The sequence below is a fragment of the Corvus cornix genome, chromosome 4 (genome assembly GCF_000738735.6).
Source record: "Corvus cornix cornix isolate S_Up_H32 chromosome 4, ASM73873v5, whole genome shotgun sequence".
In the NCBI taxonomy this organism is placed as follows: Eukaryota; Metazoa; Chordata; class Aves; order Passeriformes; family Corvidae; genus Corvus; species Corvus cornix.
In genome coordinates, this window is record NC_046334.1 from 44424011 (window position 1) to 44450570 (window position 26560).

General features: G+C 35.4%; 1 protein-coding gene across 3 annotated transcripts in view; it reads left to right on the plus strand.

Annotated features, from left to right (window-relative positions):
* Window positions 1-26560, plus strand: part of SGCZ (sarcoglycan zeta) — a 411452-nt gene that overhangs the window by 328756 nt on the left and 56136 nt on the right. For all 3 annotated transcript variants that reach the window (XM_010401616.2, XM_010401614.2, XM_039551626.1), the window contains one exon: window positions 12942-13029. In XM_010401616.2, the coding sequence (XP_010399918.1) occupies window positions 12942-13029 (88 nt within the window). The remainder of the gene's footprint in view (window positions 1-12941; window positions 13030-26560) is intronic.

Sequence of the window (26560 nt, forward strand, 5' to 3'; positions counted from 1 at the left end):
ATGTAGTTTAAGAAGTCTCTGTTTTTGCTACTCTGAGTTGGCCAACCCTATCCTCTACTGCAGAACTTCCCTCTTACCTCTATCAGTTCAGTGGTTTTAGTTGAGCTGTGTTTTTAAATTGTCTTAATAAACAATCTAAATTCTACTTTTTGCTATTGTCTATTACCATTGTTTGGTAAGCCAGCTCATTTGAGTGATGGGATGAATGCTTTTTCTTAGCCGAGAAGGAAAAGATAACACAAAACTGTATACTGAGAGAGGGTAAACCACTATTTCTTTCAATATTCTTATTTGGTCAGGAAGAATCTGAAAATTCAGTCTTATGTCATTAAAAGCAGGGAAATGTTCAGTATATGTCTTTAATTATCTTTAATTATATTCTGAGGACTTCTCCAATCTTTATTATTATCTCTATAGCACCTTCCTTTAAGTATACATTGTCCTTAAAATTCTGTAGAATGACTGGTCATTTGCTTCAGTAATCTTTATTGAAAGGAGTCACTAAGGCACCTCCCTACACCAAATATTCTATTAAAATTTGTTACTCACAGGCAAGATTTTGTCTGAGGAAACTTGGTATAATTAGGTCTGAAAATATAGGTCAGCTGATAGACATGTTTGTTTGTTTTAGTGCTAAAAGGAGCTTAACAAAATTAAACCTGAGAAGATGATCAACTAGTAAATTTTTTTCATTGCCACTTAGAATAAAATAGGAAGATATATTGATTTAATTATAATACTAAGTGTAGGAATTTTATAAGTTTTAATATTTATTAAAATGTTAATTAGTAACTGAACAATGTCTTTGCTTAGTTCAGTATAAACTACATTGTTATGACAAATTTTCTTAATTTTATTTGAATTGCAGGACTGAGTTTAAGGGTAAATATTTAAAGTCACAGTGGTTTTAAATGCTCATAAAGCTCCAGAATCCCAGAAGGGCTGACAAAATTCAAGGAAGAAAGAAATTGTTAGACAGATTTCTTAAGGTCCTCAAGAATTTCCCTAAAAACTTCACTGTTAATTTTTAAAAAATTTATTATAAAAATGTTACATATACAACTTTTAGAGTATATTTGGGCAACTTGGACATAATTTTCATATTTTGAAAGACTTTGACAGTTTTAAACCAAAGGCTTTATGCTTTACAGGAACCATTCTGTGAGGAGTACTAACCAAGTTAAAATTTTGTTCATTATCTTTGTTCAAAAGCCAGAGCTTAAAACACAGGCCAGAACTTTTTTCACTGCCTCTTATGATAAATGTGGGGGAAAACAAATTTGAATCTAAAGTTGCACTGAAAATAACTAAGGTGCACTGGAAATACTTTACAAAAGTTTTAATAAGATTATAGAATAATATTAATAAGATTACAATGGAAAGTTAAGTAGAACGGTTTGTATTGACGATTACTGTAAAAGTCTGATACAGAATCACCTGGAACTGTTTGATCTCTTTACATCAGGAGAGCTTGACTAGCTGGCTGAAGCTCAACATAAAATATTAAAACTACTGTCATGCCAGTAATGAAGAAAAAAAAGCAGAAAGCATTCTTAATTTTTTGGTGTGCCATGTGCACTGCTTTGCTTATGCAGAACCATGAGAAATACTCAAACACTAATGCAAGCCAGAATGAGTTCTTTTTGGGAGTTTAACGCTGTTGCTAAGGAAATACAACCATTTTTAATTTCTGATATTGCTCTGTGATCTTGAATTTAAAAGGAATTCAGTCTTTAGGACTCTACTGATTAATTCTGCAGGTTGCAGAAGTGATCCAGGTCCATGGCATTTCTCACATTGTTTCAATCTAAATGTTATCTGTGAAAAACTGCAGTAATGGAACCCTATTTGATGTAGTCTTTGTCACTGGAGAGAAGTTTTCTTCAGTATTTTTAATCTGCAGTGAAAAGTGTTTGGTGTGGAAAAATTACCCAGTTACTGAAACAGAAATAAATTCTGAATAGCTACAGAGTTTAAATGAAAGTCAGATTGTTAATTATATCCTTTGGAAAAGATCTGTGTTATTAAAAGGTGGCAATTATCTCAACAGCAAAGTTGACAATAGTGCAGTTCCCACTGGGAAATAATATGCTTCCCTGAAGGGGCATGTGCCATGTCCTTCCCTGAACCATAATCCTTTCTGCAGAATTTTATTTCCTCAATTTTGACCTTCAGAACAGGTCTGGTGACTTGTTTTAGTCTGTGATTGGCAAGTCTCAAAGAGAATTTCCTAACAGAAAGACAATTTATTGAACCACCAAGATATGTCCTACAATAAAGGTGGGGATGAATATCTCCTTTCCAAAGATAACAATTTTTAGAGGAGACATGGAACAACTTCTGAGTCTAAATATTTGCCAAGTTTGTGTCATACTAATGTCAAACCTACTTATTAAATATTTTGCAAGGTTAAAGAATATCGAACAGCAAAACCTGAGATAATACTTTTCAAGGTCACTTTCTAGATGTTGATATGTCAGGATTAAGGGTGACATTAAGGGTGATATGTAGGAGATATTTGGGGTTTTTAATCTTAAAATACTCTCTTCTACTTGTGTTCAAGATAATGTAGCATTTTCTATTGATTCTTCATACCCTATGGTGATAAAAAATGCATACTTTGTTGAAAAATAATAAATCAGATTAAGATCTTTTCATGGGTCTGCCTGGAGGATTGGAAAGCAAAGACTGTTCTGACTTACTTATTAGCTGTTTTCTTACTTATTCAAAAACTGAGGATGCTGTACCAACCAAATAGGTATGAAATATCTTCATTCCTTTTTATATCAGCAATGTTTGTTAATGGAGAATTTAATGGTTGTCTTTCAATATGAGAAAACCACACTCTCCTCCCTCAGGTGGGAAGGGAACTTGCCACCAGATGTCATTTGTCCTGGGAAATTCAAAGCAGCCCTAATCACAGAATCGGGAATGGTGTGTAGTAAAGAGAGGAGGAAAAAGAGGTTTTATAGTGCATTATCACCTAGGGAAGCTTAATGATCAATAAGAGAAAATGATAAGAAATAATGAGATGGATCCTTTCTTATGAGAAGATAGGATATATCTGGGATACAAGTACTGGTGGCCCTGAAAAGAAGACTGTGACTGTCTGCAGGGAATATGGAAAGGAGGTGTAAGTCATCGTTCCATAATTAAAACAGTTAAAAATTAACTTCTGTTCTTTTAAAGCCAGACCATGTGGAAAGTTATCTGATTCTTCTTACCGGACACTCAAAATTGAATTTTCTCAATAACACCACAGAAGCTGCTTTCATGAAAAAAATGCTGCGCAGACAAGTTTGGACTGAATTTCTTGCTTAGGCGCTGGTAAAATAGATGCAGACACCTTTGCAATAATGCTGAAGTTCTCAGTCCTGGCACCTTAAAGAGCATCTAGTTGCAACCCCCCTGCCATGGGCAGGGGCACCTTCCACTAGACCAAGTTACTTAAAGCCTCATTCAACCTGGCCTTGAACACTTAGAGGGATGGGACATCTACAACTTCTCTGGGCAGCCTGTAGCACTGCTGCACCACTCACAGTAAAGAATTTCTTCCTAATATCTAATCTAAAGTTACACTCTCTCGGTTTGAATCCATTCCCCCTTATCCTGTCACTACATGCCCTTGTAGGAAGTCCCTCTCCATCTTTCCTGTAGGCTGTCTTCAGGTACTGGAAGGCTGCAACCTTCCGAGGTCACCCCAAAGCCTTCTCTTCTCCAGGCTGAAAAACCCCAATTCTTTTGGTCTTTCTTCTCACCGTGGGAGAGGTGCTTCATGCCTCTAATCATCTTGGTGGCCTCCTCTCAAGTCATTCCAAGAGGTCAATGTCCTTCCTGTGCTGGGAATCCAGAGCTGGATGCAGGGTTCCAGGTGGGGTCTCACCAGAGCAGAGCAGAGGGGCAGCATCTCCTCCCTCACCCTGCTGCCCACAGTGCTCTGGATGCAGCCCAGGACACGTTTGGCTTTCTGGGCTGTGAGTGCACATGGCTGGGTCATGTCCAGCCTCTCACCCACCAGCTCCCCAAGTCCCTCTTGGCAGGACTTCTTTTGGTCTGTACCTGGCCTGTGTTGATACCTGGGGGTTATGCTGACCCAGATGCAGCACCTTGCACTTGGGCTTGTTAAATTGCATGAGCTTTCCTTGGGCCCCCTTCTCAGGCATGTTCAGGTCCTTCTGGATGGCTTCCCATCCTCCACATGTGTCAGCTACACTACTCATCTTGGGGTCATCTGCAAATTTGCTGAGGCTACACTCAATCCCTTTGACATTGATGAAGACATTAAACAATGCTGGTCCCAAGATAGACCCTAAAATGACACAACTTATGACTGATGTCCATCAGGAGCTGTTGACCACCACCCTTTGGATGTGATTGTCCAACTAATTCCTTATCCACTGAACAGTCTGCCCATCAAATCCATCTTTCTCCAATTTAGAAAGAAAGATGTTATGAAGGGACCGTGTCAAAGGCTTTACAGAATTCCAGATAAACGACATCTGTGGCCCTTCCCTTGTCACTCTTGACCCTTGTAATCACTCCATCAGAGAAGGCCACTAGTTTGGTCAAGGAAGACTTGCCCTTTGTGAAGCTGTGCTGGTTGTGTCTCATCACCTCCCTGTTGTCCATGAGCCTTAGCACAGCTTCTAGGAGAATCTGTTCCATGATCTTCCCAGGCACAGATGTGTGGCTGACAGGTCAGTAGTTCCCAGGGTCCTCATTTCTACCCTTTTCAAAAATGAGTACATTTACTTTTTTACAGCTACCTGTAACTTCACCTGACTGCCTTGACTTTTTAAACATCAGTGGGAGTGGTTTGGCAACTACACAAGCCAGTTCCCTCAGGACTTGTCAGCCTTCTTCTCATCCATTGTTACCAATTGCTACATTCTTTATTAGGGGCGGTTACACTTTCTTTGACCTTCCTTTTCTGGTTAGAAACAGAAAATCAGTGAATTATCTGTAATTCCTGTAATTTCCATTCTTACTCTCATTCCTTTTGATGCCTTTATCAAAGCCTTGTTGTACCTCATGCTAAAAATCCATGTAACTGATAGTTCTTGTCTCAACAAAGTGCAATAATGCAGCCTGAAAGCACCTAATGATTGTAATAGGCAGTGGGTGTGTGCAGGGGAAGACCCTGCAAATCTGTAAGTAACAATAGTTACTTACTGTAAGTAACAATAACAACATCCCCTCTGTTCGCTGTTTCAAAGTTCATTTGAGATGTGTTTGCTTCTGATTATTTAACACAGGAACAGTAGAGAGGACTAGCAATGCAGAAAGTTTTGCCGAGGTAATTAGGATCCAGCCATGAGTGATTCTGCTTGAAGGAAGGCTTATTGGAAAATATAACCATTGTAGAAACTAGGATAGCTACATGAAGAAATAAAAATTACAAGTAAATCTGATTTTTGCTTTTAAAGCTGCTGCTAATACTAGTGCTATCACTTAGTCATATAGGTTGCCACTTCTATAAAATAATAGGTTTAATATGCACCTAAAATAAACCTTCTAACTAAAAGTTTAAAATTAATGACTCGTATTGCCTTACTTTTGTGTCTTACATTTTTAACATATTCATTTTAATGTGCATTAAACAGACATTTTATTACCTTTTGTTAACAGTGAGTCTTTTTTTCTGCCTTGAGCTACAAGGTTCATTCCAGATTTCTGCTACAATTTACTCATTTCTAAAATTCTACTTCCATTCCCTAAACTTTATTTAGAATTTGTTTATTCTTCTTCAGCTTTAGAATTCGAAAAGATCTGTCAAAGAAATCATAGTGAAATAAAAACTGCTGATGGAAATATTATTTCTATGTAATCCTTTGCTTATGTCTGCAAGGCACCACAAAAGTGGAACCAGAACCTATTGATGTGCTGAAGATTTCACAGTTTTCAGAACTTTTATTTCAGATTTTCCATAGACATTGATAAATATAATGAACAAAATCTTGTTTTGAATGTTTCTTACAATTATATCTGTTTTTCCATTTATTGCCAAGTAAAACTGATGTATTTTTCCTGACATGCATCAAGTGAACAGGTGTTGACACACTTTCCTCTGTCGTAAACATCTCAGAAGCAAGAAATCTTTTAAAATATTTACAAATATCCAGGTTATCAGACCACTCGCCACAACATGTTATTGGGTTTTATTTTTTGTGGTTTGTTTTTTCTTCTCTCAGCTACTTAATCTAAAATAAATGTAATTCAAATTTTGTAGAGAAATTCTCCCTCAATAGGGACTGGTGGGCAATAGTTTTTAAAAGTATGAATATACTTTGATTTATATAAATTTTCCTGTAATATCTTCAATCTCTTCCTGGTGTTAATTGTTGCTATATTTCATCTTCTAGCACTTTAAGTTAAAACAGCATGGGAAAGACAGTCCTGTTTCACTGTGGTGATATAGCATGGTCAACACTTGCATACAAACAAGAACTGAAAGACTGCTTTCCAAAATTAAAAATAGCATAATGGATTGTTGATTACCATTCAACATAACTTAAATGACAAAAATCCTTTTGATAACTTATACACCCACACCACAAGAACTTTGAAAGGTTTCAAAGGAGTGAAGTACGGTGATTCCACACTTAATGTTTTTGCTTCAGATTTTAAGACTTGCATTGGTTTTCTTCATTTGTCTCCATTAAGGTTTTGGGAGGCTTTGCAGTTCAGTAATATACAGTTTTATTTGTTGTGTCACAAGCTTAATGACTAAGGAGTGAGCTTTGGGCATTTAACAAGCTTCCTCCAAGTATATTTGTAGTGTTGCTTTATTTTTAGTTTGGATGTTTATATCTAAATCCCATTTTAAATTTTATTTGAAGTTTAAATCAATTCCACAAAAGTCACGTCTTTTGTCTGCTATTTAAATACCTGCTTCTGCTTTATCATTAAGTTTTTCTATGCATGATCGAATTCCCTCATAATAAAAATTTCATGGTGCATTATACAAGGAAGTAAAACAAGTAGGTTATTTCTGTCTGGAGGTTATAGCCATGATCATTATTCATGTAGCTCTCTGGAACTCTGTGTATAATTCTTGTTGGGTACACCTATATTACTTTGGTAGGTGTAGATGTGTTAGGGTTCAGATTTGGTGTGTCAGGAATCTGGTTGATATCTGTGATTGCCTTTAGTGAATAACAAGGCTGACATGGACACAGACCAGAGGCTGGGAATCAAGATAACATCCTTTGATGAAAAAGAATTATCTAGAAAGTATGTTTCTTGAAAATTTATCAATAACCTCAAACATCAACTAGGGTGTTCTGTTTGTTTGTTTCAAACTATTTGCTTGTGCTTTGTTTGCCTTTCTTCCACACCTTTCATTTCTTTGGTGAGTCAATTACATGAGGTATATTGCCCTTTTCTCAATGGTGATGTGGCTCTATATCATTATTCAGGGTATTTTTACCAAATCAGTTTTGACATGAAGTCAAAGCTGCTACACATTTTGCCTGTGTGTTACATGAAAGATCTGTTTCGTTGCTTTTTCTGCTTGCATTTTATGACAATTATATGCAAATCAGTCTGGCAACAGATGAATGAAATGCATTGACCTATTTATTTACCTGAATACTTTTCCAAACCTTATCAGTGTGTAAGTGTCATGTGGAGAAATACAGACTTTTAATAACATTTGGTCAAACTTTTCAGATATTTGGAATGCTTCCTTAAAGCGGAAGTCCAAATGTGTTTACTGAAATTTTTCAATCAGATTTGTGATGTTAAGTATAGGTACTAGCAATTAAATTGGGACTTTCAGGTTTGAAAGGGCAATTAGACAGGAAGAACACTAAAACATTATGTGAAACTTTGTTTTGGGAAAGTGGGGATATAGAAAATAGGTAAAAGCATCCAATTAAATTGGACCAAAACTCATATTAACTCTTCAGCTCAGAATTGCACAGGAATAACTTGGGCAATAAATTATATTAGTTTCTCCCTATTTGAAACGCCTGTGTTAGGGTCCCTACTGTCCTGACACCTTGAGAAGATTCTTGGGAATTTTTGAGAATATTCTTGGAAATACTGAATGTTGGTAAATATTGATATAAAGGAATATTGGAAATATTGGAAAAAATATTGTGGGAATATTTTGTGGAAGAATAGTTTAATTTGTGTTTTAAGAGTTCCAAACCTATACAAACTTCCAACAGTTTCAATGGAATCTTCAATTTTTTAAGTACTCAAGAACTCAGCAACTGCTTTCATTTGTAGGACTTTTTCTTTCAAACCTTTCCTAATGCAAATTTCTTCATGTTTTTTTAGGGCTAGTAATAACCTTAATGATAGAAAGTCTGTCTCTGAGACTCCAAGCCCTACAGACATGTAGTTTTTTAGTCTCTGGGGCTTTATCTTCCATCTCTACTATTACCTCCCCATTTGCAGGGAATGTTGCTAAAACATGCTGATGTTCTGGTTCTGGACAATGGATAACCTCTAAGGAATGCTTTTTCCATCCCCTCACTTTGCTCTGCTTTCTACCCTTCTTGACTGATACTCTCTTTAATATCCTTCTTCTAAACTTTTTGCACTTAATTCCTCCAAGATATTCTTCACATTTGTTATCCCTCATGTGCCTTAACTGCAGTTGCCCCTGTAGTTATTGCACATCTACTCATCTGTTCTTTGACTCCTGTGGTCTGATGCACTGACCAGAGTACTAAGACTTTCTATTTCTTTCAGTTCTCATTTTGTTCCTATGGAGTGGTCAAATAACTCATACATATTTCATTCTTCTGTCGAGGTCATTGACCAGATGCAATCAACTTGTCCAGTGGCACCCCCAGCACAAATCCCTAAAGCAACAGAAAACTGTAGTGCTCCGCAGCAGTGGGGAAACATGTTCTCTGTGTTTCTTAAAATCTGGTAATGGTGAAATTCTTAGCAAACCAAAGTCTAATACTGATTCTTTCTTCTGTTTTCTGTAAAGGTGCCTTGGCAATGTAATGGTCATTCTGAGTCACTAGTGTATCAGGGTATGTTTGGGAAGAGTCCTGGTTCTGCCAGGAAAGGTTCTGTCAAAATTATTTTAGCTGCCCATACTGGGAATAGGCTCAAATAAAATAACAATATATAACCTTGCATCATCTTACAAACTGCCAGCAGATGGTGTGGCAGATGTCAAGTCCTACCTACTTATTACATTACTTTTTACATCTGTATGACACCATGTAGACGTCCAGAGACCTGAAGTGATGCACTTGCCTGAGCACAGAAATCAAATCATAAAAGAGCCAGTGCTTGCACTATAACAATGTAGACATATTGGTACTGTGCCTGAGTGTCAAAGTTGGTGGTATTATCATAATTAGCTGTGTTCTGAGCATGTCTGGGATTATATTTAATTATACAGTGTACCATTTTACCTAAAGTAAACCAATGTTTTATTAAACTAACTGGAATTAGATTTCTCCATTTAAAGTGTTTCTAATTTAAAAGGTTCATTTTGGAAAGACTCTTCAAAACTGAGCTAATTAGCTGGGATTGCCTATTTGAATGCTGAACAAAATGCATGAAATTTGTACAAAATAAGTTAAAAATAATTGAACCAGCTGTAAAAAAAAATATTAGTTTTTCTATGATTGCTCATGCAGAATATTTTTTGGTAAAATTATTTTATAAAGCAGTCTATCAGTTTTTCATATACTTACAATAATATGCTCATCTAATTCTAAAAGCAAATGTTGATATTTATTACTGAACTGACTCACTCAAAAGAAAACCCCAAAGCAAACAAACACAAAAATCAGAACCCAGACCCTTTTTCCCCAAAATTTTCAGTGTATGAATGGATTATACAATTTATAAATGGATTACAATTTGAGAAAGCTTTCTGAAAATATCCTCTAAATTACTTAGATTTTCTTTCCCTTTATGAATCCTATCTGTAAACCTGTTTCTGATGAGAAGTAACTATAGTAACATGTTCATCTGATTTACCTTTAATCATGAAGTTGTAACACTTTGGGGCTCATAAGAGTCAACTCATACATTATCATGAACAGCAGCTAGTTCTTCAGGTCCTCATATTTGTCAGGAGGCACTGAGGGATGAATGCTCCTTAAACAGTGAGGGGAGACAAGGAGTACACCCCAACCAGAAGGCCTTTGAGTGGGACTGGACTGAAATACATCACCCCAGAGAGGCTGGGTAGGGCCAGTAAGGGCTGGTAGAGCCCTCATGGCCCTGACAGTATTCCTCTATAATATTTTAGTTGTTAGCATATTGACATTATTAAAACTCTATGTAACTGTAAGAATGTTCTTATATTGTTGGTTTTTGTTATCTACAGTATAATTTTTAAAATGGCATCAAAAATCACTGTAAACTGAAGTTTGCATCAAGAGAGTAACAGATCTGGTCATCCAGAAAGAAAATTACCCAGTGGTTTTATGCTTTAGGTATATTTGTATTCCTATGACTGATATTCATTGCCCTTTATACTCTTACAGATCAATAATTCCACTGATTTCAGCTAAGTCTTCCCTGAATGTCTAGATCCTCTGAGTAGACTATATTTGAACTCCTTGAACCTCTGTCTTTAGGCACTGCCTGTGTAAAATAAAGGGCAGGTAAACCATGTAGATGAAATGCTGGACTGCTTAAATTGATAGGAGTTTTGCCACTGTGTTTTCTTTGGTCCAGAATTTAGGCTTGCTGCTCTGTATTTTTCATCCAGAAACTGAGGAATATAGATTTAAGTTCTTAACTGCTTCATCCCTCTTTTTTATCTTTTATATAAGACAAGGAAAGAAGAAGAAGGAAGGCTTGGCTCACCTATCTTTTCATTATCCTGTATTTCAGAATTTGATGTTCAACGTTCTTTTTTAAAAATTAGAACCTGAGACGCATATTTTAGCCTGAGATTTGTGTTAAGTATTTTCCTATGGTGAAAGGAAAGAAACCTTCAGATCAGATTGGGATAAGTTTTTGTGAGTGTAAGTTCCCAAACTTTTGCTAAACTGGCAAAAATAGGCATGGCAGTATCCTCCCTTGCTAAGGGTGAGACTATTCTAACTGAGAAGACTTTTCACCAAGTAGTGACTAAGCAAAAGTGAAAAGGGCTCCTTAAAAGCCTTTGGCCTTGCAGATGCCTATTAGGACACCTGCCTTTCCCAGAGCAGCAGTTACCTGGACTAAAGATTTTCAAAGGAGCGTAAGGAAAGTGGAAATCAAGTGTTGAGAAAAAAGTCCTTAGCAGCTGCTTTTGTTGCCAGAAGCTCCCTTGATTGCATCACGTTTAGCTCAAACTAGTAAAATTGAACACTGTGTCTCACTGATAATTATAGCTTTTTATCTAGAAGATGGACAAGCCAAACAGTGACTTTCATCTGCCAGACTCTGTGATGCAGAGCTAATTGGCAGGATGTTAGAGAGGTCATAGCATAGTCCAGTGAGAGATTAAATACACCTGAACTCTTTGAAATTAACTCAGAATCATTTCAGACTTCCCAGGGAACCGATTATCATTTAAAGTTAATAATCATAGTGAAAACAACTGGGAAGAGTGTTTCTCTTTCTACAAGAAAGCCCTGGATTCAAAGGAAAGGACTGTAAGGTCTGGAAAATTTTAATGAAAACCTAAAGCATCATTCAGGTTAAAATTAAATCTTTATCTATAAAGATAGATATAGTGATATAGTCTCTTTAAGTCCTTTCCTTCTCATCTAAAAAACTTTCAAGAAGAGCAAGAACCAATATATTAAGAGACATACACAAGAGGTTTATTTAAAATTATATGCTCAGTCCAGGGATGACCAATAATGGATGCCCGGGGAAGAATCTAAGAACATAACAAGTATATAATAAATTTCCCAAATATCTTCCTAGCCCTTAGTCATTCCTACCTAAGACACATCCCCAGGTGTTTCTGTCAGATGACTTACTGCTGTTGGATAAACATACATAGGCATACTGAGTGCTAGCAAACTGCCTGAAGCGTGGGGTTTTAGGTGATTCCAGGGAGAAAAGTGCCTCTCTTCAGCAGCAGTCACAATCCTACTTTTTCTGTTCTCTCATGCACTCACCCCACTCCAGTGAGAGCATGACTAGTGAGCTTGCTCTTTTTTTCTTAGGCTATTTCTCTTGGCTCTCTGTTGAAGCTCTTCCCCTTTCCTGTGCATCTGTGCTTCCCCTGGAGGAGTGCATCTGGCTCCTCATTCTTCAAGAAGCAAAATTCAATTATTTCTGAGATTTTTTTATGCTGGCTTTGGACACAGGATAAGCGTCAAATGCTTAAACCTAGCTGGATGCTGAGAGCCGTGTAGTCATCCTGCAAATTGACTCCAAAATTGTTAAAACTGTATTTAACATCGTAAAGTGTTTGTCTCCTTGCTGTATATTTGATCCCTAATAGTACCTCTAAGGTACTACTGGCAGTGGATCAGGGTTCTCTGTTAGATCTCACCTTCCAGTGCTCTCTTTCATTGTTGTTTTGGGAGTAAAAATTCTCTTTATCGTCAAAGGAATTCATTTCTGTGCTTGTAAGGTTTCAGTAAGTGAAATGCAAATATTATAGATTGTGCAGATTAATAGAATAATGCAATATACTGTTGGTTAGGTAGTTAGAAAAGTAAAGGTTAACAATATATGGGAAAGGCTAGTGAAACAGATTGGTGTTAAGGTTTTTTGAATTTGGAACTTAATAATATTGACAGGAAATTAAATCCAAATTAAATAAATCAAGTTCAAATCTGATTTCTAAAGCAAGGATTGTATGCACAAAGATTTCAAGTTTAAAATAGTATTCTTGGTATTCTTTAATATAAAATTTTGACTTTTAAAATATTAATGAAATTATAAGAAAGGCCTATTATACTTGACACAACTTCCCTCTCAGCATGCATGTTTATATTAAGTTCTAACTTAATTTTACCTCAATTTTTTGTTCTCTCATTTATTGTCTCATACATGTTTCCCAGGATAGCCCACTGGTCTTACAGTCTGACAGAAATGTAACAGTGAATGCAAGAAATCACATGGGACAGTTAACTGGACAACTGACAGTAGGTGAGTGTTCTTTATTGACTGTTATATTTATCAGTTTAGCTTTATTAATAGGTTTCATTAATTAACATCACATATAAAATATTCCCTGAAAAGCCATGGAATAAAATCTCATCACCATATTCAAGCAAAACCCACTGCATACAATGGATCATAAGAGCATGATTCAGCATTAGCTCAAGGAAGAAAAAGTAGAAATGCCTCAAAATAGCTAAAACAGCTTAATGAAAAGTTATTATTTTTGAGACTACTGTAACAAAACAAACTGAAAAAGCCTCAGAAAAATATGTTTCAACAACACTTTCAGTGGGAAAATAACCATAATTTTCTTACAATTTCTGTCAGTCTTCCATTACTTCAGTGGTAATTGCTTTGTCCCTGTCACTTTTGTAAGGCGTTTGTATCAGTACAAATTCAAAGTAGTTGGAGTAACAGAATGTAAAAAACCAGAAAAAAATCCCAAAAATCGAAATGCTTTCCTAGTCACTGCAAAATTTAAATGAAAAGTTAACATACTGGCAGTCATTCATTAGAATGGATATTTCACAAAGTATAAAATACAGCTGTTCCAAATGAAATAGAAATAAAAAATCCTTTACTTATCTTACTTATCTGTTTCAATTACCATATACTTTCCCCTGCTTTTATGAAGTTTACTGTGTTATCTTTGGTTTTAGTACAAATCATACTTCTTGCGTTAATAAATATGAAGTAATATTTTTTATATTTTCTGAAATAGGAGAGTACTGATATTAATTTATTTTTAAGAATATTAGGAAAAAATTCACTGAAAAGTAATATATTCATTCTGATACAAAACAATATTTATTGACTGGGAATGAGATAAAAAATATAACAACATACATGTGTAAGACCTTAGTGTATAAAATTCAAGGAGACACCCCTTAGACTCTATGTGTTTTCATTTTTTTCACTTTACTTCTGGATTAAGATGTGTTTTATTCATTGTTTTTTTCTCATGTGCTGGGGGTATGCCCACAAACAATTTTAAGTTAAACTCTAGTTGTAATCTATACTAAGTTTTCATACTGACTGGAGACAGTGGCTTCTGGTTGTAAAAATCTTTGGCAAGTGCACACAGTAACACACCATCTGCACTGATTTCCCTGAATGACCACATTGAATGTGTGTGCAAGGGTAACCAGACTTGCTAGCAGGTACAGATGAAGAAAATTAAGCTAACACCTGTTCTGGCCGTATTGTACTTGCCCAGTGCAATTATGGAACGCCATTCTCTATCATCTGGTAATTCTATTGTTAAAACCTCTACTTCAGCTGGTAATTGCTAAAAGGCGAGTTGCCCATGGCAGACATTCACATTGGATGACATAGATATAATATTTTTATCACTGACATTATTCTGGCTGAGTGAACCCAGCACAGAAGATAAGTGTGAATGTATTGAGACTGACCTACTTAAAGGCATCACACTAGAGGTTAATATTCTAAAAACATGAAGGCCTGAAAAAAGCCCTGTGTTTTTATGTTACCATTCTTAGGGTGAACACCTTAAACTTCTTGGTGTGCAGCTGATGCAGTCTCTGGAGAGTAGAAGCTTGTTAAACTGCAATATGTATTTACATTATTTCTTAATCTATCTTCCTCTATATTTCATATATGGCCTTCACTATTTCTTATATCAGTATAAAAATCTTATTTATTATTTTGCAAACCTCCTGTACAACATTGGATGCATGTTAAAATATTCCTCATCTCTTATTAAATATTTTTTACTTAGTAAAGACAGTCACAACTGCCAGTAGAATCAGTAAAACCTGGACCTTCTACTATTAGAAATCAAAGAAGTTAACAGGAACCTAAAAATAAAAATATATATTTTAATGCACTCCCTTCTAAACTTTTTGTTGTGTAAGACAGAACAGAGAATAACAAGTTTTTACTTTTGCCTAGGTAAAAGCATGGCCATATTTGCTGAAAGAAAGGGAGAGGACTTTTCTGTGCGGGGTTTGCTGACATAAGAAAATATACTTTTCTATTAGTTGTAAATGCGCCCCAGAAAGTCCCTGTCTTTAAAAATGCTCTCTGTCCATTCACTAGTGCTGTGTGCTGAAGCAGCTGTTTGTGTGGCTGCCCAGTGAAAGGAATGAAAGTGAACAGTGAGGAGAAATGTTTTAAACAACAACAAAAAAGCAAATTATTATGTCTTGGGGGAAAAAATTTTCTTGTTAACAACTTTGCAATGTCATTATCTGTTCAGCCTTTAGAGAGTTGAATAATAATCATGAAAAAAAATATAGACTACAAGTTTATATGCATGGCAGGAGCATTCTACAAAGAAGGATGCCAGTGCATTCAGAAGCATGATAATGCACTTTTTATACATGTGATATCATTGGCATTTTATCCACATTTCACAGGACTGAAGTGATGTTACAAGCCAGCAAATAGGCTGGTCTCATCTTTGGTAACCAAATTGCTGCTCATGTCAAATTTTAGGACAACTAAAAATTCTTTCTGTGGTGTTTGTGCCATGTAAGACTAAGAAAGACTTAAGAGCATATAATTAGAACTGTAATGAGAAGATAGATTAATGTAAAAAAGTTGTATTGTGGCTAGGAGGAAGAAGGCTATATGTTCACTCAGGGAGATGGAAAAATCCAGTGAAACTATTAACAGGTATTCAATTCTGTGGGAACTATGGAAGACAAAATGCGTCATTAAACTGCATCATTAAGACATCTTGGGAAACATCCTAACCTAGGAGGAGTGAAGAAAAAATATATTAAATAAATTTTAACAAAAGTAACTAAGTGTATCAGATGATTGAGTGGTTTCATATTTAAATGGTATAAATTCAAGTTATGCTCCAGGTCATACCAAAACAAGGGTACACCCATTATTGCAGTACAATATTTTTATACTGGCACTAAAAACTACACAGAGAGAAAGTACAGAGAGAAAGTCAGCTGTAGCAATGCTTTCTGTTGGGATCTGTACCAACAGAGCAAGAAATGTTGGTTTGTATTCCAGTCTATTCATGACATATGCTCTGGAAACTGCCAAGTTTGTGTCTGGATCTCCAAAAGGACTCCACAGACTTCAGTTTTTAGACATGCCATTTAAGACCAATGGAGCAGGTGTACCACAGACATGAATTGTATCTACAAAATACAGATGAAAAAATGCCAAACCATTGAATTTTGTATATAAGCTGGATAGTGATCACATCTCTCCCCTCCCAAGCCTTACTTAATAATACCTTTTGCATTATGCATTCTACTGAATTAGCTTTATACAACCTTTTTTCTCTGTTTAATCAATGTTTGCATTGTTTATATGGAAAAATATCTATTTCTTTTTTCTACCAATCTTAGAAATGCACATTAGTTGCTCACCTTGAGCCACAAGTCTTTTGTCTCCATGCTGTCTGCACATATCATGTATAACTTTGCCTGCTTTTCAGTGGAGTACATTAGTCTCGCAAGCACTAAAAAAAGTTAATGTGACATTTGAAAGGCACATTTGTATTTAATGTAAATTCATCCTCAGACTGGATTTTTATTTCAGCAATTTTTTTTTTTTTTTTTTTTTTTTTTTTTTTTTTTTTTGGTGAGAGGTTTTTTCCACTTTTTCCACTTTTTTCCTTACTGCAACAATTGCTTCTGACAGCAATTTTGACCTTTATCTCTTCATAAAGAACTCTGGGGATATCTGAAATGTGCAAAAAAGTGCATTTCATTTCTGCTAAGCTTTGAGCCCTCAGACAGAATCATAAGTCTTACAGAGGTCCAGATCTGTACAAGCCACAGCTTTAGAGACCTCCTGAACCTGTCGCTCTACACACTGAGATCTTCAGAGCCATGCAAATTCAGAAAAAATATTTGAATACCAAAGTTATATCACATTCTTGCAGTTACTTTTTGAAAATAGCAGGCAGATGTATGATTTTCAATTACAGCACTGCTAAAGACTGATAACATTGCTAAAAATATATGCAAATAGCTTGTCAAATTTGTAGATCCTTTCCATACATTTACGACAAAACTCGTCTTGTGCATTCGATATCTTTTTCTTTAAAATGTGCTTGCTTAGTTGCTGTGTTCCATCAAGAGCCCATGGGTTATTGTGCAGAAGCTATTGGACATTAGAAACTGCAGCTATGTAACTTTGTGGGAGTGGGAGTCTCCATTATTCATACCTGTATCGCCCATGGCAATTGCATATGCTTATATCAAGTGATACCTCACCAGGTGACACATCCTGCTACCCCTTCACTTCTGAGGCACTCAAAGTAACTCACCACCTAAATGTCACCTCTGATGTTCCCTATGCAACCTTTAGATATCAATGAAGATCTGAAGCAAGGTACAACATTTTAAGCATTCTTGCTTTTAGAATCTGCGAGAGTAGCAAAATATTGTAATATATTCTTACTCTGTGGGGTTGTAACAATAATAATAAGGTATGTGTACATGTTGCTCTAAATCTTTGATATTGTCAGACATTTACTTAAGATTTTTATGAACTTGAACTAAGTATCCATTAATAACATGCTGAATTAGACAAGAAATGTTTCTGTATTTTTTAATCTTGTTCGCATACACAGTAGCCTCAAATGTAAGGTCTTTTCTCCTAAGCATTGCAAGAAGAGGTTGGTTTTAGACTGATCATACACATATACCCTTTCCTCACTGTAGGAAAAGGGAAAAAATGGTCTCAACTCTTTCTTATCTGCACAGTTGTGCTTGTATCATCTGTAGTAGGGTGCTGGGAGGGAAGGGGTGGAGTTGGTTTACAATACCTCATTAGCTCTTTCTGCCCTTCAACTGAGAAAACATGGAATAGAACTTGTCAAGAATACGTGAAATAAAGACTTTCTCCTTCCGCTTACGAAGAGGTTTGCCTACCTGTTGCTCCAAATTTCAGTAAGATTTTCAAAATTTGAAATAGAGTAAGCATTCTGCTAGTCTAATTTTCATATTAAAGCACTTGCTCTTGTAACCACTGTGGTACAGTAGGATAATTATTATTGCCAAGAAGATACGTTGCTAAAACAAAGCCAAATAAATGAGTTATCCATTTCTCAGCATTCCCTTGATTTCTATTCCTTAACTAAAATACAGACTGAATAAACACAGATTTTGGTCCTTAATACCACTTTACCATACCTAGATGAATTAGTAGTCCAATTTTTGCAGTTATATACAAAGAAGAATATTTCACATTGAAATTCAGACTGAGTATGTAATAGCTTAAAATCTTCGTTTGGCACATTTTGTCATTTATCAAGTTATTCTCATTGTAGCAAAGGTTTTTAACTTATACTTACTTCACTTCCTCTTAATTTTCTAATACAAAAAATAAATGAACACAGAATCTGTAATTTTTGGCCAAAATAACTTGCATTGCTTATATTTTTTCAGATGTTTTTGCATCTTAAATAGAATTTTCTGTTGACAGTTGTCTGATGTTTTCCCTGGTTTTAGATTAGGTATTTGTCATTCAGAGAATATTTGGATAATTTACCCAGCAAAATCTTATACATTCTGAGTGTACTAATTTAAAGTATAATGGTTCTTAAACCTTTATAGCCAGTTAAGTACTCTTTCCAAGTATAGGAATATAAACAATTTATCAGGAGGTGAAAATACAACCGATGTGCTAATTTGTGGTACAAATCCATTGTCAGGTCTTTTAAATGGAGGTAACTGGGAGATAACTTGCTCTTTTTTATACGGGTCCGTTTGCCTTGTACGTAACTGCAGGGTTAAAGGATTTCTTTCAGCTTCAGGACTCACTGCAGAAGGAATGATGGAGCAGTGCCTGGAAGGCCATATGGCTTTATATCTCCTCCTGGCAAAGCATGCAAGATGAGCCAAGAGGCAGTCAAAAAGTGAGCCATGTTGCTCATAACAATTGAAATGTCCAGCTGGAATCTCAGTCTCATCTCTTCTCACAATTTACAGGGCAACGTGATGTTCCCTCCATTTCTGTCTGTCTAATCCATGGAAAAGTCTTTTTACAAACCATCTGTGCTGTAACAGGTTTTATGATAGGAGTTCACCTAATATATATACCCTTAATGACTTTGGCTAAACGATCTTGAGAATCCACTCCCATTAATTAATTATCTTGAAGTGCAGAATTAGGAAAATGTGAAGCTCTCTGAAAACTGGTCAAAAAAATAGGTCAAAACTTTGACCTATTTGCCAGCACTTTGATGGGTCTGCCAAACTAATCCTGAAAAAATTAACATTGCAATTTATTTGAAATTCGTCCATATTTCTCTTGCAATTCTCTGTTCAAGTAATTTAGAAATAATAAAAAGCATCAGGATTTGTTTGTTTTGATTCAGCATCAAGAGGCAGGCAATTTTTTTCTAATTTTTGTTGCTATTTCACTTGTAAATTGGTTGCATCATTTTCTGTGTTAATCTTCATATGTGCATTTGAAATTCAGCTATGGCAAACATGCCCTGGTGACAAAGCCCTTGCATTAACTGGATTGAAAAATAGTATTATTTTTTACACATCCATTACAGAACTAACTCATAAAATTATTAAATATACTATGTCAACAATTTTCAATCCAGTTTGTGCTTGGTTAACAAGATCTCTTTGAAAGAGAGAGATGCTTTACACAGTACTTCTGATAAATTAGGTACATTTTTCAATTTTTAAGCAATATCTTTCATATTGTTATGATGATCTTATTGTATGTTATATGCAGACATAACACTACATTGCTGTTTAATATTTGAAATACTCTTTGTGTAAAATATATCTTAAGTCTCCCTCATTGCCACATGAATTGCCACATGAATTGCTACATGAAAACTGTGCTGTAAAAATAGAGTAGTAAGATATTTCTCTGTCAGTTATTAGGACCAAGTGGTAATTCTTTCTGGTAGGTATGGCCATTATTTAGCCTGATACCTCCTTCCTAAAATACAAGAGCATATCACATCAGTTGATATGCCCAGAATTAAAAGTTCTCTATGAATAAGCACAACTGCAAGCAGCAGTAGGACAGTAATTGAATTCTGTGCAATTTCCGCATGGTTATTTCAGTGGAGAGAGAGTGCTTGTGCATTGTTGGTATTAAGGAGCTTATCCAAAAAGGTCGATGCAGTGGATGTGATTCCTTGCTTCAAGTTTTATCATCCTCAGTAGTGTGTTATATGTAGTCTTCTTTGAATCTTAAAACTAATAACTTCAGTACTTCCAGAGCTGGGGTCTTAAGACCTCTTCCCCTTATTTCTGCACTCTGTATTTTTTTCTACTTTCTACCTTCTTCAGACTCTAAAAGTTTTTTCCATTTGAGTCTTGATCCAGCTTTTCTTCTTTTCTTTTTCTTTCCCTCAGTCTGAGCTCAGGAAGACTATTTCTACCTCAGATACAAGGTACAGCTCATGTTAGTTCATATCTGAAGTTGTTTTGATCTAACGTGGAAAGCATCATTTCTGTCTGTAACTGACAGACAAAAAGAAAAACATACTTTGTACTTTAATAAATAGTCTGATTTTTTTTTGGTACCATAGATAAAATACATGCAGCTAATTTCCTTTCCTTGTTTGTTCATGATCTAAATTTGGAGGGAATTTTAAGGTCCAGTACCTTATTTTTGATGTGGTGCTGGCAGGAACACCTGGACTGGTGACGTGCTGGCTTCTTCCAGGGCGGCCTTCAAAAAGAAGCCACCACAAGTCTCTTTTTCTCATGAAAGCACAATGGTCTCTAGCCACTGTCACTTTAGAGGTGATATGAAAAGGATGAAAGGGAGCACTAAATCAGTGTTTTCCAGGCAGGAGTTATGGAGGGGGAGCAGGATTACAGCAGTGACTATGCAGAGCAGTGTCCAATCCACTTGGTATGAGCCTCAGCTCGCTGCCTTAGTATTTCATCTCAATGCTAACTTTTACCCCAGAGCATCTGTAGTGATTCTGGACACATAATGAAATAGGTTTCAATTATCAATAGCTATTTGGCAGTGGTACTGCAGTCCTCTGCTTACCTTGGTGCTTATAGGCTCCTTATATGTAGTTTAAATACAAGTCTGGACCTTTCCACTCTTTCTAGAAAATTGGCACTGAAAAATAGGAGAAAAAGATATTCTGTTTTAATTCTCAAATATTTTATCCCCTTCCCATCCCACCCAACCCAACCTCATGACATATCAGAGGACCTGGAACTACAAGGAGTTGATTGATTTAACTGTTGAGGTAGAGTGTGAGTGGGAAGAGGTAATTAGTGTTTTCATGGTGGTGTGCAGAAGTGTTAGTGTTTAAACATTAATCCAGTGCCATCTGTCCTGCTGCTGTTACCCACATGCTGTTGGCCAGTACAGGCAACGTAGCTACTACCCAAATGTTCAGAGCAGGGAAGGAGAAGTGATTTCCTTTTGTAGGAGAGACATCCCAAGAGTCAAAGAAATGGTGTTATTCAGAGGTATATAAGTAGGTTTTAGAGGTATAGGAGTGGGTTTGAAGGATGCAGCATAAATCTTCAAAAGATGGTTCTAATTCTTTGTCTTTAGCTCTATCTAAAGCTAATACTTCATTTAACTTCAAAAACAGCTGCTGTGCATGCACTGTGACATTCACAAGGCTGCTGCTGGGCGCTAAGCATTATTAAATTACCCACAACATCTGGACTTTTAGCAAGTCTCTGACAGGACATTAAGATTTTATTTTTACCCCTCTTTTCCCTGATGTTCAGACAGCTCACTAATATTGTCAGGAATATATTGTTCTAAGGGGTGAAGGAGAAAATAGGGGCAAAAAGTGAGAAACCTATTTTAACTTGATTAAATACAAAAACATAGTTTAAAAGAAAGAGAAGAGCAGTGAGATCTTTCTTGTGTTCTCCTTTATTTCAGAGTTGCAGAGAACACTTAGATGTAGAAATTCAACAGCATGCGGATGTTTTAAAGGTGTTGAAATAACAGCAAAGAGATTTGTCAAACCTAGGGATAGGAAGTAATTTGATTGTAGACTTAGATTCTCTCTTCAGCTAAGTTATCTTTAAAAAGTCTGAGTTCTATCAGTTTCGTTATTGAGGCTCTATGGGAAATTAGCCTGTTTCTGTTTGTGAAAGAGATTCTTTCAAGTGAATAGTCAGGCTTGGAAACATTTGTGTTTGCCCATGAAAATTATTTGTTCATATGAAATTGTGAACCTCTTAGATAGCAATTTCTGGTTTATATCTATTAGATGACTAGTATTAAAAAAAAAAAAAAAAAAAAAAAAAAAAAAAATCAGTTTTATGGAATATCCCCTCACATATCTTTAGAATATCAGAAATTGCATCTCAGTGTTATGTTGCAACTAGTATTGTGTTCTAAAAACATTAATATTGAAGTTAAATTTCTATTTATTGCGCTGCTCCAAGTCCTATAAAAATAGACATTTCCAAAACCAACTTCAGTGTAACACTGTAACTTTAAAAATACATTGGAAAATAGCAATTAATAACCACAGCTAGAACACTGCTGCTTTTTTGTGCTTGTTTATAAACGAATTAGTTTATTTGCCTTTTTTTTACCTCCATTTAGAACATGAGTTTCAAGTTCCATATTATGCCAATACTAGATATGTTTAATTGTGCCATTTATAGATGGGCAAAGCTGTCTTGATGTAATTTGTCTCAAGCACGTACAGGATATTTAAAGGTATATTCATTACGGATTAAAAAAATTTCTTTAGTACATAAATATATGTCTGAAAATAACTTCTTTTTCCTTAGGCTATTCTTAGAGTGATAAATATTGCAGCTGTAACTGAATTATGAACAGATGGCATTGAATTAATGACTAGCTGAATATTTTTAAATTTTGACTAGATTTCTTCCTGTGAAAAAAAGCACTCCATAAATCTGAAATTAATTAGTCACTGGGAATAGTTATCACTCACTGAATCGCTAACATGAGTTAGAGATCAAAATAATACAGAGTGAGCATTTTTTTCCAAATAAAAATTAAGGACTACCTTGCCTTTAAAATAAGTTATTACAACATTAGAGTTCCAAAACTTCATGATTTTGCTTTTGTGTTATTCTAAACATGTATTTTGGTTGTAGAAGTTGTTTTGTTGCTCTTTTATCATACATATTACCAAGGCGCCTCCTACCCATTTTGTTTCCTGTACAGAATAAGAAGCCAGGTGCTAATTTAGCACACCTATTTTTCTCTAGCTGAGCGATTCTGGTTGGCTTGCCATACTTCCGATGCGAAGGCTTTCAGCTGGTCCAGATGAAAATTCCACCTATGCTGCAGGTCTTGTCTCTGAATTTGTACATCCATCTGCATCTAGATTGTACTTCTTTCCAGATACAGAATCATACATTCTTTTAGGGTCACTTCAGATTTCCCAAGGGTATCAATATAGCCTCCATAAGTAGGGTATTTCAAAGGTAGACAATCTGGCAGTGGTTCAAATCACAAAGATACAGAATTTCAGTGTCAGCTGGGTAACCAGCCGAGGTAGATGTCTTCATCAGTGAATTGAATTGCATCTTATGTGTTACAAGTCAACAATGAACTCCACTGAGAACCTTAATCAAAAGAGACACTTCCAGAAGCTAAGAGACCAAATATGCTTTTATCCTGCTTCTGCAGCTTTCTGGCCCTTGTCCCACTGTCAAGGGCAAGGAGACAAGTAATTCCCTAAATGGATAATGCAGAAATCCTGAGAGCTGGGTTAAGCCCTCATCATCTTGTGCCATCATCATAGTGGAGGCTAGTTGCTCAGAAATCTGGAAATGAATTTCACTGATCTGCCAAGCAGCAGAATGGTTTAAAACTATCATTTTCTGGTCATCACGTTATATTTTTTTCTCTTGTTTTTCTACCCATTAGTACCAAGTGGTAGCCTTGTAAATGAGTCGTGTATCTTTTAGTATTTTGTACATTCTTTCATTAAATCTTTCTCAGTTAAAGTGTAGTTATATGAAATGGTAAGACCTTTTGCATAGATAGCTTCAGGATATTTTTACTCTCTAGCTAAAGCAGATAATCAGAGAAACAGTTTGTAAAAAATAGACTTTTTTAGTCTTCCTTATAGAGTAGCTAGCAGTATTGAATGAATATAAAAATGTAAAATAGGGGTTCTTTAACATTTCTTTTTCAAGAAAGCTTCTAAGTACTCTGGTAGTTCATATCCTTTGTTTCAGTCTTCTCTCTCAAAGTGTGATTAATTAAATTCTTTATCTCAAAAATTTTGATTTGCATTCAGAAACATTATAATGGTCTAATTCACTACATTGTGAGCAATATTATAAAATATTTTTGAGTCACAACACATTTTATTTGAAGTCCATGGGAAACTGCCAAAAGCATTTGGAAGAACAATTTTTTTAATAAAGTTGGGGGGAAAAAAAAGGAAGATGCAAAGCTAACCTCTTAATAACAAGGGTACATAAAGAATATATTGGCAAGGTGGAGATTGGTCAAAGGTTGGACTCCATGATTTTGGAGGTCTTTCCAACCTGAATGATTCTGTGATTCTGTGAATATGAGCAAAAATATTTGCTAGCTTTTAATTTATATTAATAAAACACAAAAAAATGTTCAATATGTCTGGAGGGTAGAAAAAAATCTCAGAATAACTGTCTAATGCTTACAGAGAATGTTACAAGCAAGAAAGACAAAACTGAAATGCTTTAGTTTCTAAATCTTAACAAAGTAAGATCCACAACAGTTGCTTAAAAAGGTCACAGGATAAAATGAGTAAGAGGAAAGGTAAGGAACCATTGGATTACATGAATGTATTTCACTTCATCCAATTTCATTTTCAGTCCAGTTACCTCAGAATGATAAAGCAGGATGCATAAAGGTCCTTGCAGTACTAGCACGTATTTCAGACAGCATGCAGATGAGAGATGAGGTGTCAAAAGGTGCAGATAGGTCAAACATCAGATCTGTTTTTAAGAACAAAGCAGAGATGTAGAGATTTATACATCAGTCACTTTTCAGTAGAATTTCTGGTAAATTGGTAGAACATTTAATGGAGGAGTCTGGCTAAAAGTCTGACCTAAAGGAAATATATAATGATAAACAGTAACAGGTTTAGCAAGGAATGATTGACCTTATGATCTGCGAGATGTTCTATTTCCCAAGGAGAAATTCAACAGTCCTGTTTTGTCTTTGAGTTTCCTCTATCTAATGAAGACATTTCATAGTCCCCTTACTATTTCCACATGCTCTTGCTGTTTGATTTGAATGTGGTGTTCATCAAGTACAGCAGGTAGTCATGTGTCTCACTATGAACTGTTCTGTCTTTTTTTAACTCATTTCTCACCAGTTGAATGTGCAGTTACTTAGAAGCAACTGTATTTTCATAAAACATGTAGTGACCAAACAGCATAACTATAGACTTACAGCCTAGCTCAGCTAACAGAGACAGTGGAAATATTCCCACTAATTTTGTATGGAAAAGTGGTGCCCAGACTGCTTCAATAAGACTCAGATTCCAAAAGGTGTAGGATCAGCTTTCTAAATTATTTATGTTGTAAAAACCAATCACATCACAGAAAGCTAGAAATGACAAGGTTAAGGATAAGGCTGAAAACTTGTAAAATTCTCTTAGGATTTAGTAATATTCAGATTGCATTCATCATGAGTAAGAAAAATTGATAAGCTTTCTACTCCCATTCACATCTTGTAGTACACAAAATATGTTAGAGTTATAAATAATACAGCTGCTTGAGCTGGACTTTTGAGCTTGTCAATGAAAGCTAAGTTGATAAATGCAACTACAAGAAAAATTTAACATATTGTGGCTATTTATTGATCTCACAAAGAAAGATTCCTGGACAATAAAGGAAAACATGCATAGGAAAGATAATGTAATAGATCTGATAATAAAAAATATATATTTATTTATAATTTAACCTACTATTTACTTTATATTTTAAAATACTTTATTTAATAATCTAGTTGAAATGTAAAATATCTGTTTACATATAGCCACATATATTATTAATATGTTTATTATATATTATTTGTTTATGTTTATAATGTGTCTATAGTATTATGAGAAAAATTAGTCCAATAGAAAAGTCATCTTGCCACAAGCCACAGTTCAAGAATCTAGATCATGTTTTGAGTAAATTAAACTTAATGGGATTATAAGTAGAGCAAAACATACAGTGTGAATTCCTACAGATACATTTTGGTGCCTGACATATCTTCCTGTGTCTTGCTTGGCTTTCTTATCTAGGGACCCATATAAGCAATTAAAATGTTGTAGCTAAAATTACAGACAATGCACATCCTTTTAACCATTACAGAAGCAAAATAAATGTGTTGACTTAAAGCTCAAACACCCTTCAAGAAGTAAAGAATCACATTTTACTTTCATTCACCCATGTGTATTGCTCATAGCTGATGAAATTATGAACAGCTGTATCTGATCAGACCAAAGGTCTGTTCAGCCATGTAGTTTCTGAGTCTCATGGAAAATACCATATGTTAGGAATAGTAGGAGGAAAAGTGCAGAATTGCTCTTGAGCTGTTGTGGCCTCATGCAGAAGTAGCATGGAGAGTGCTGTCTGCT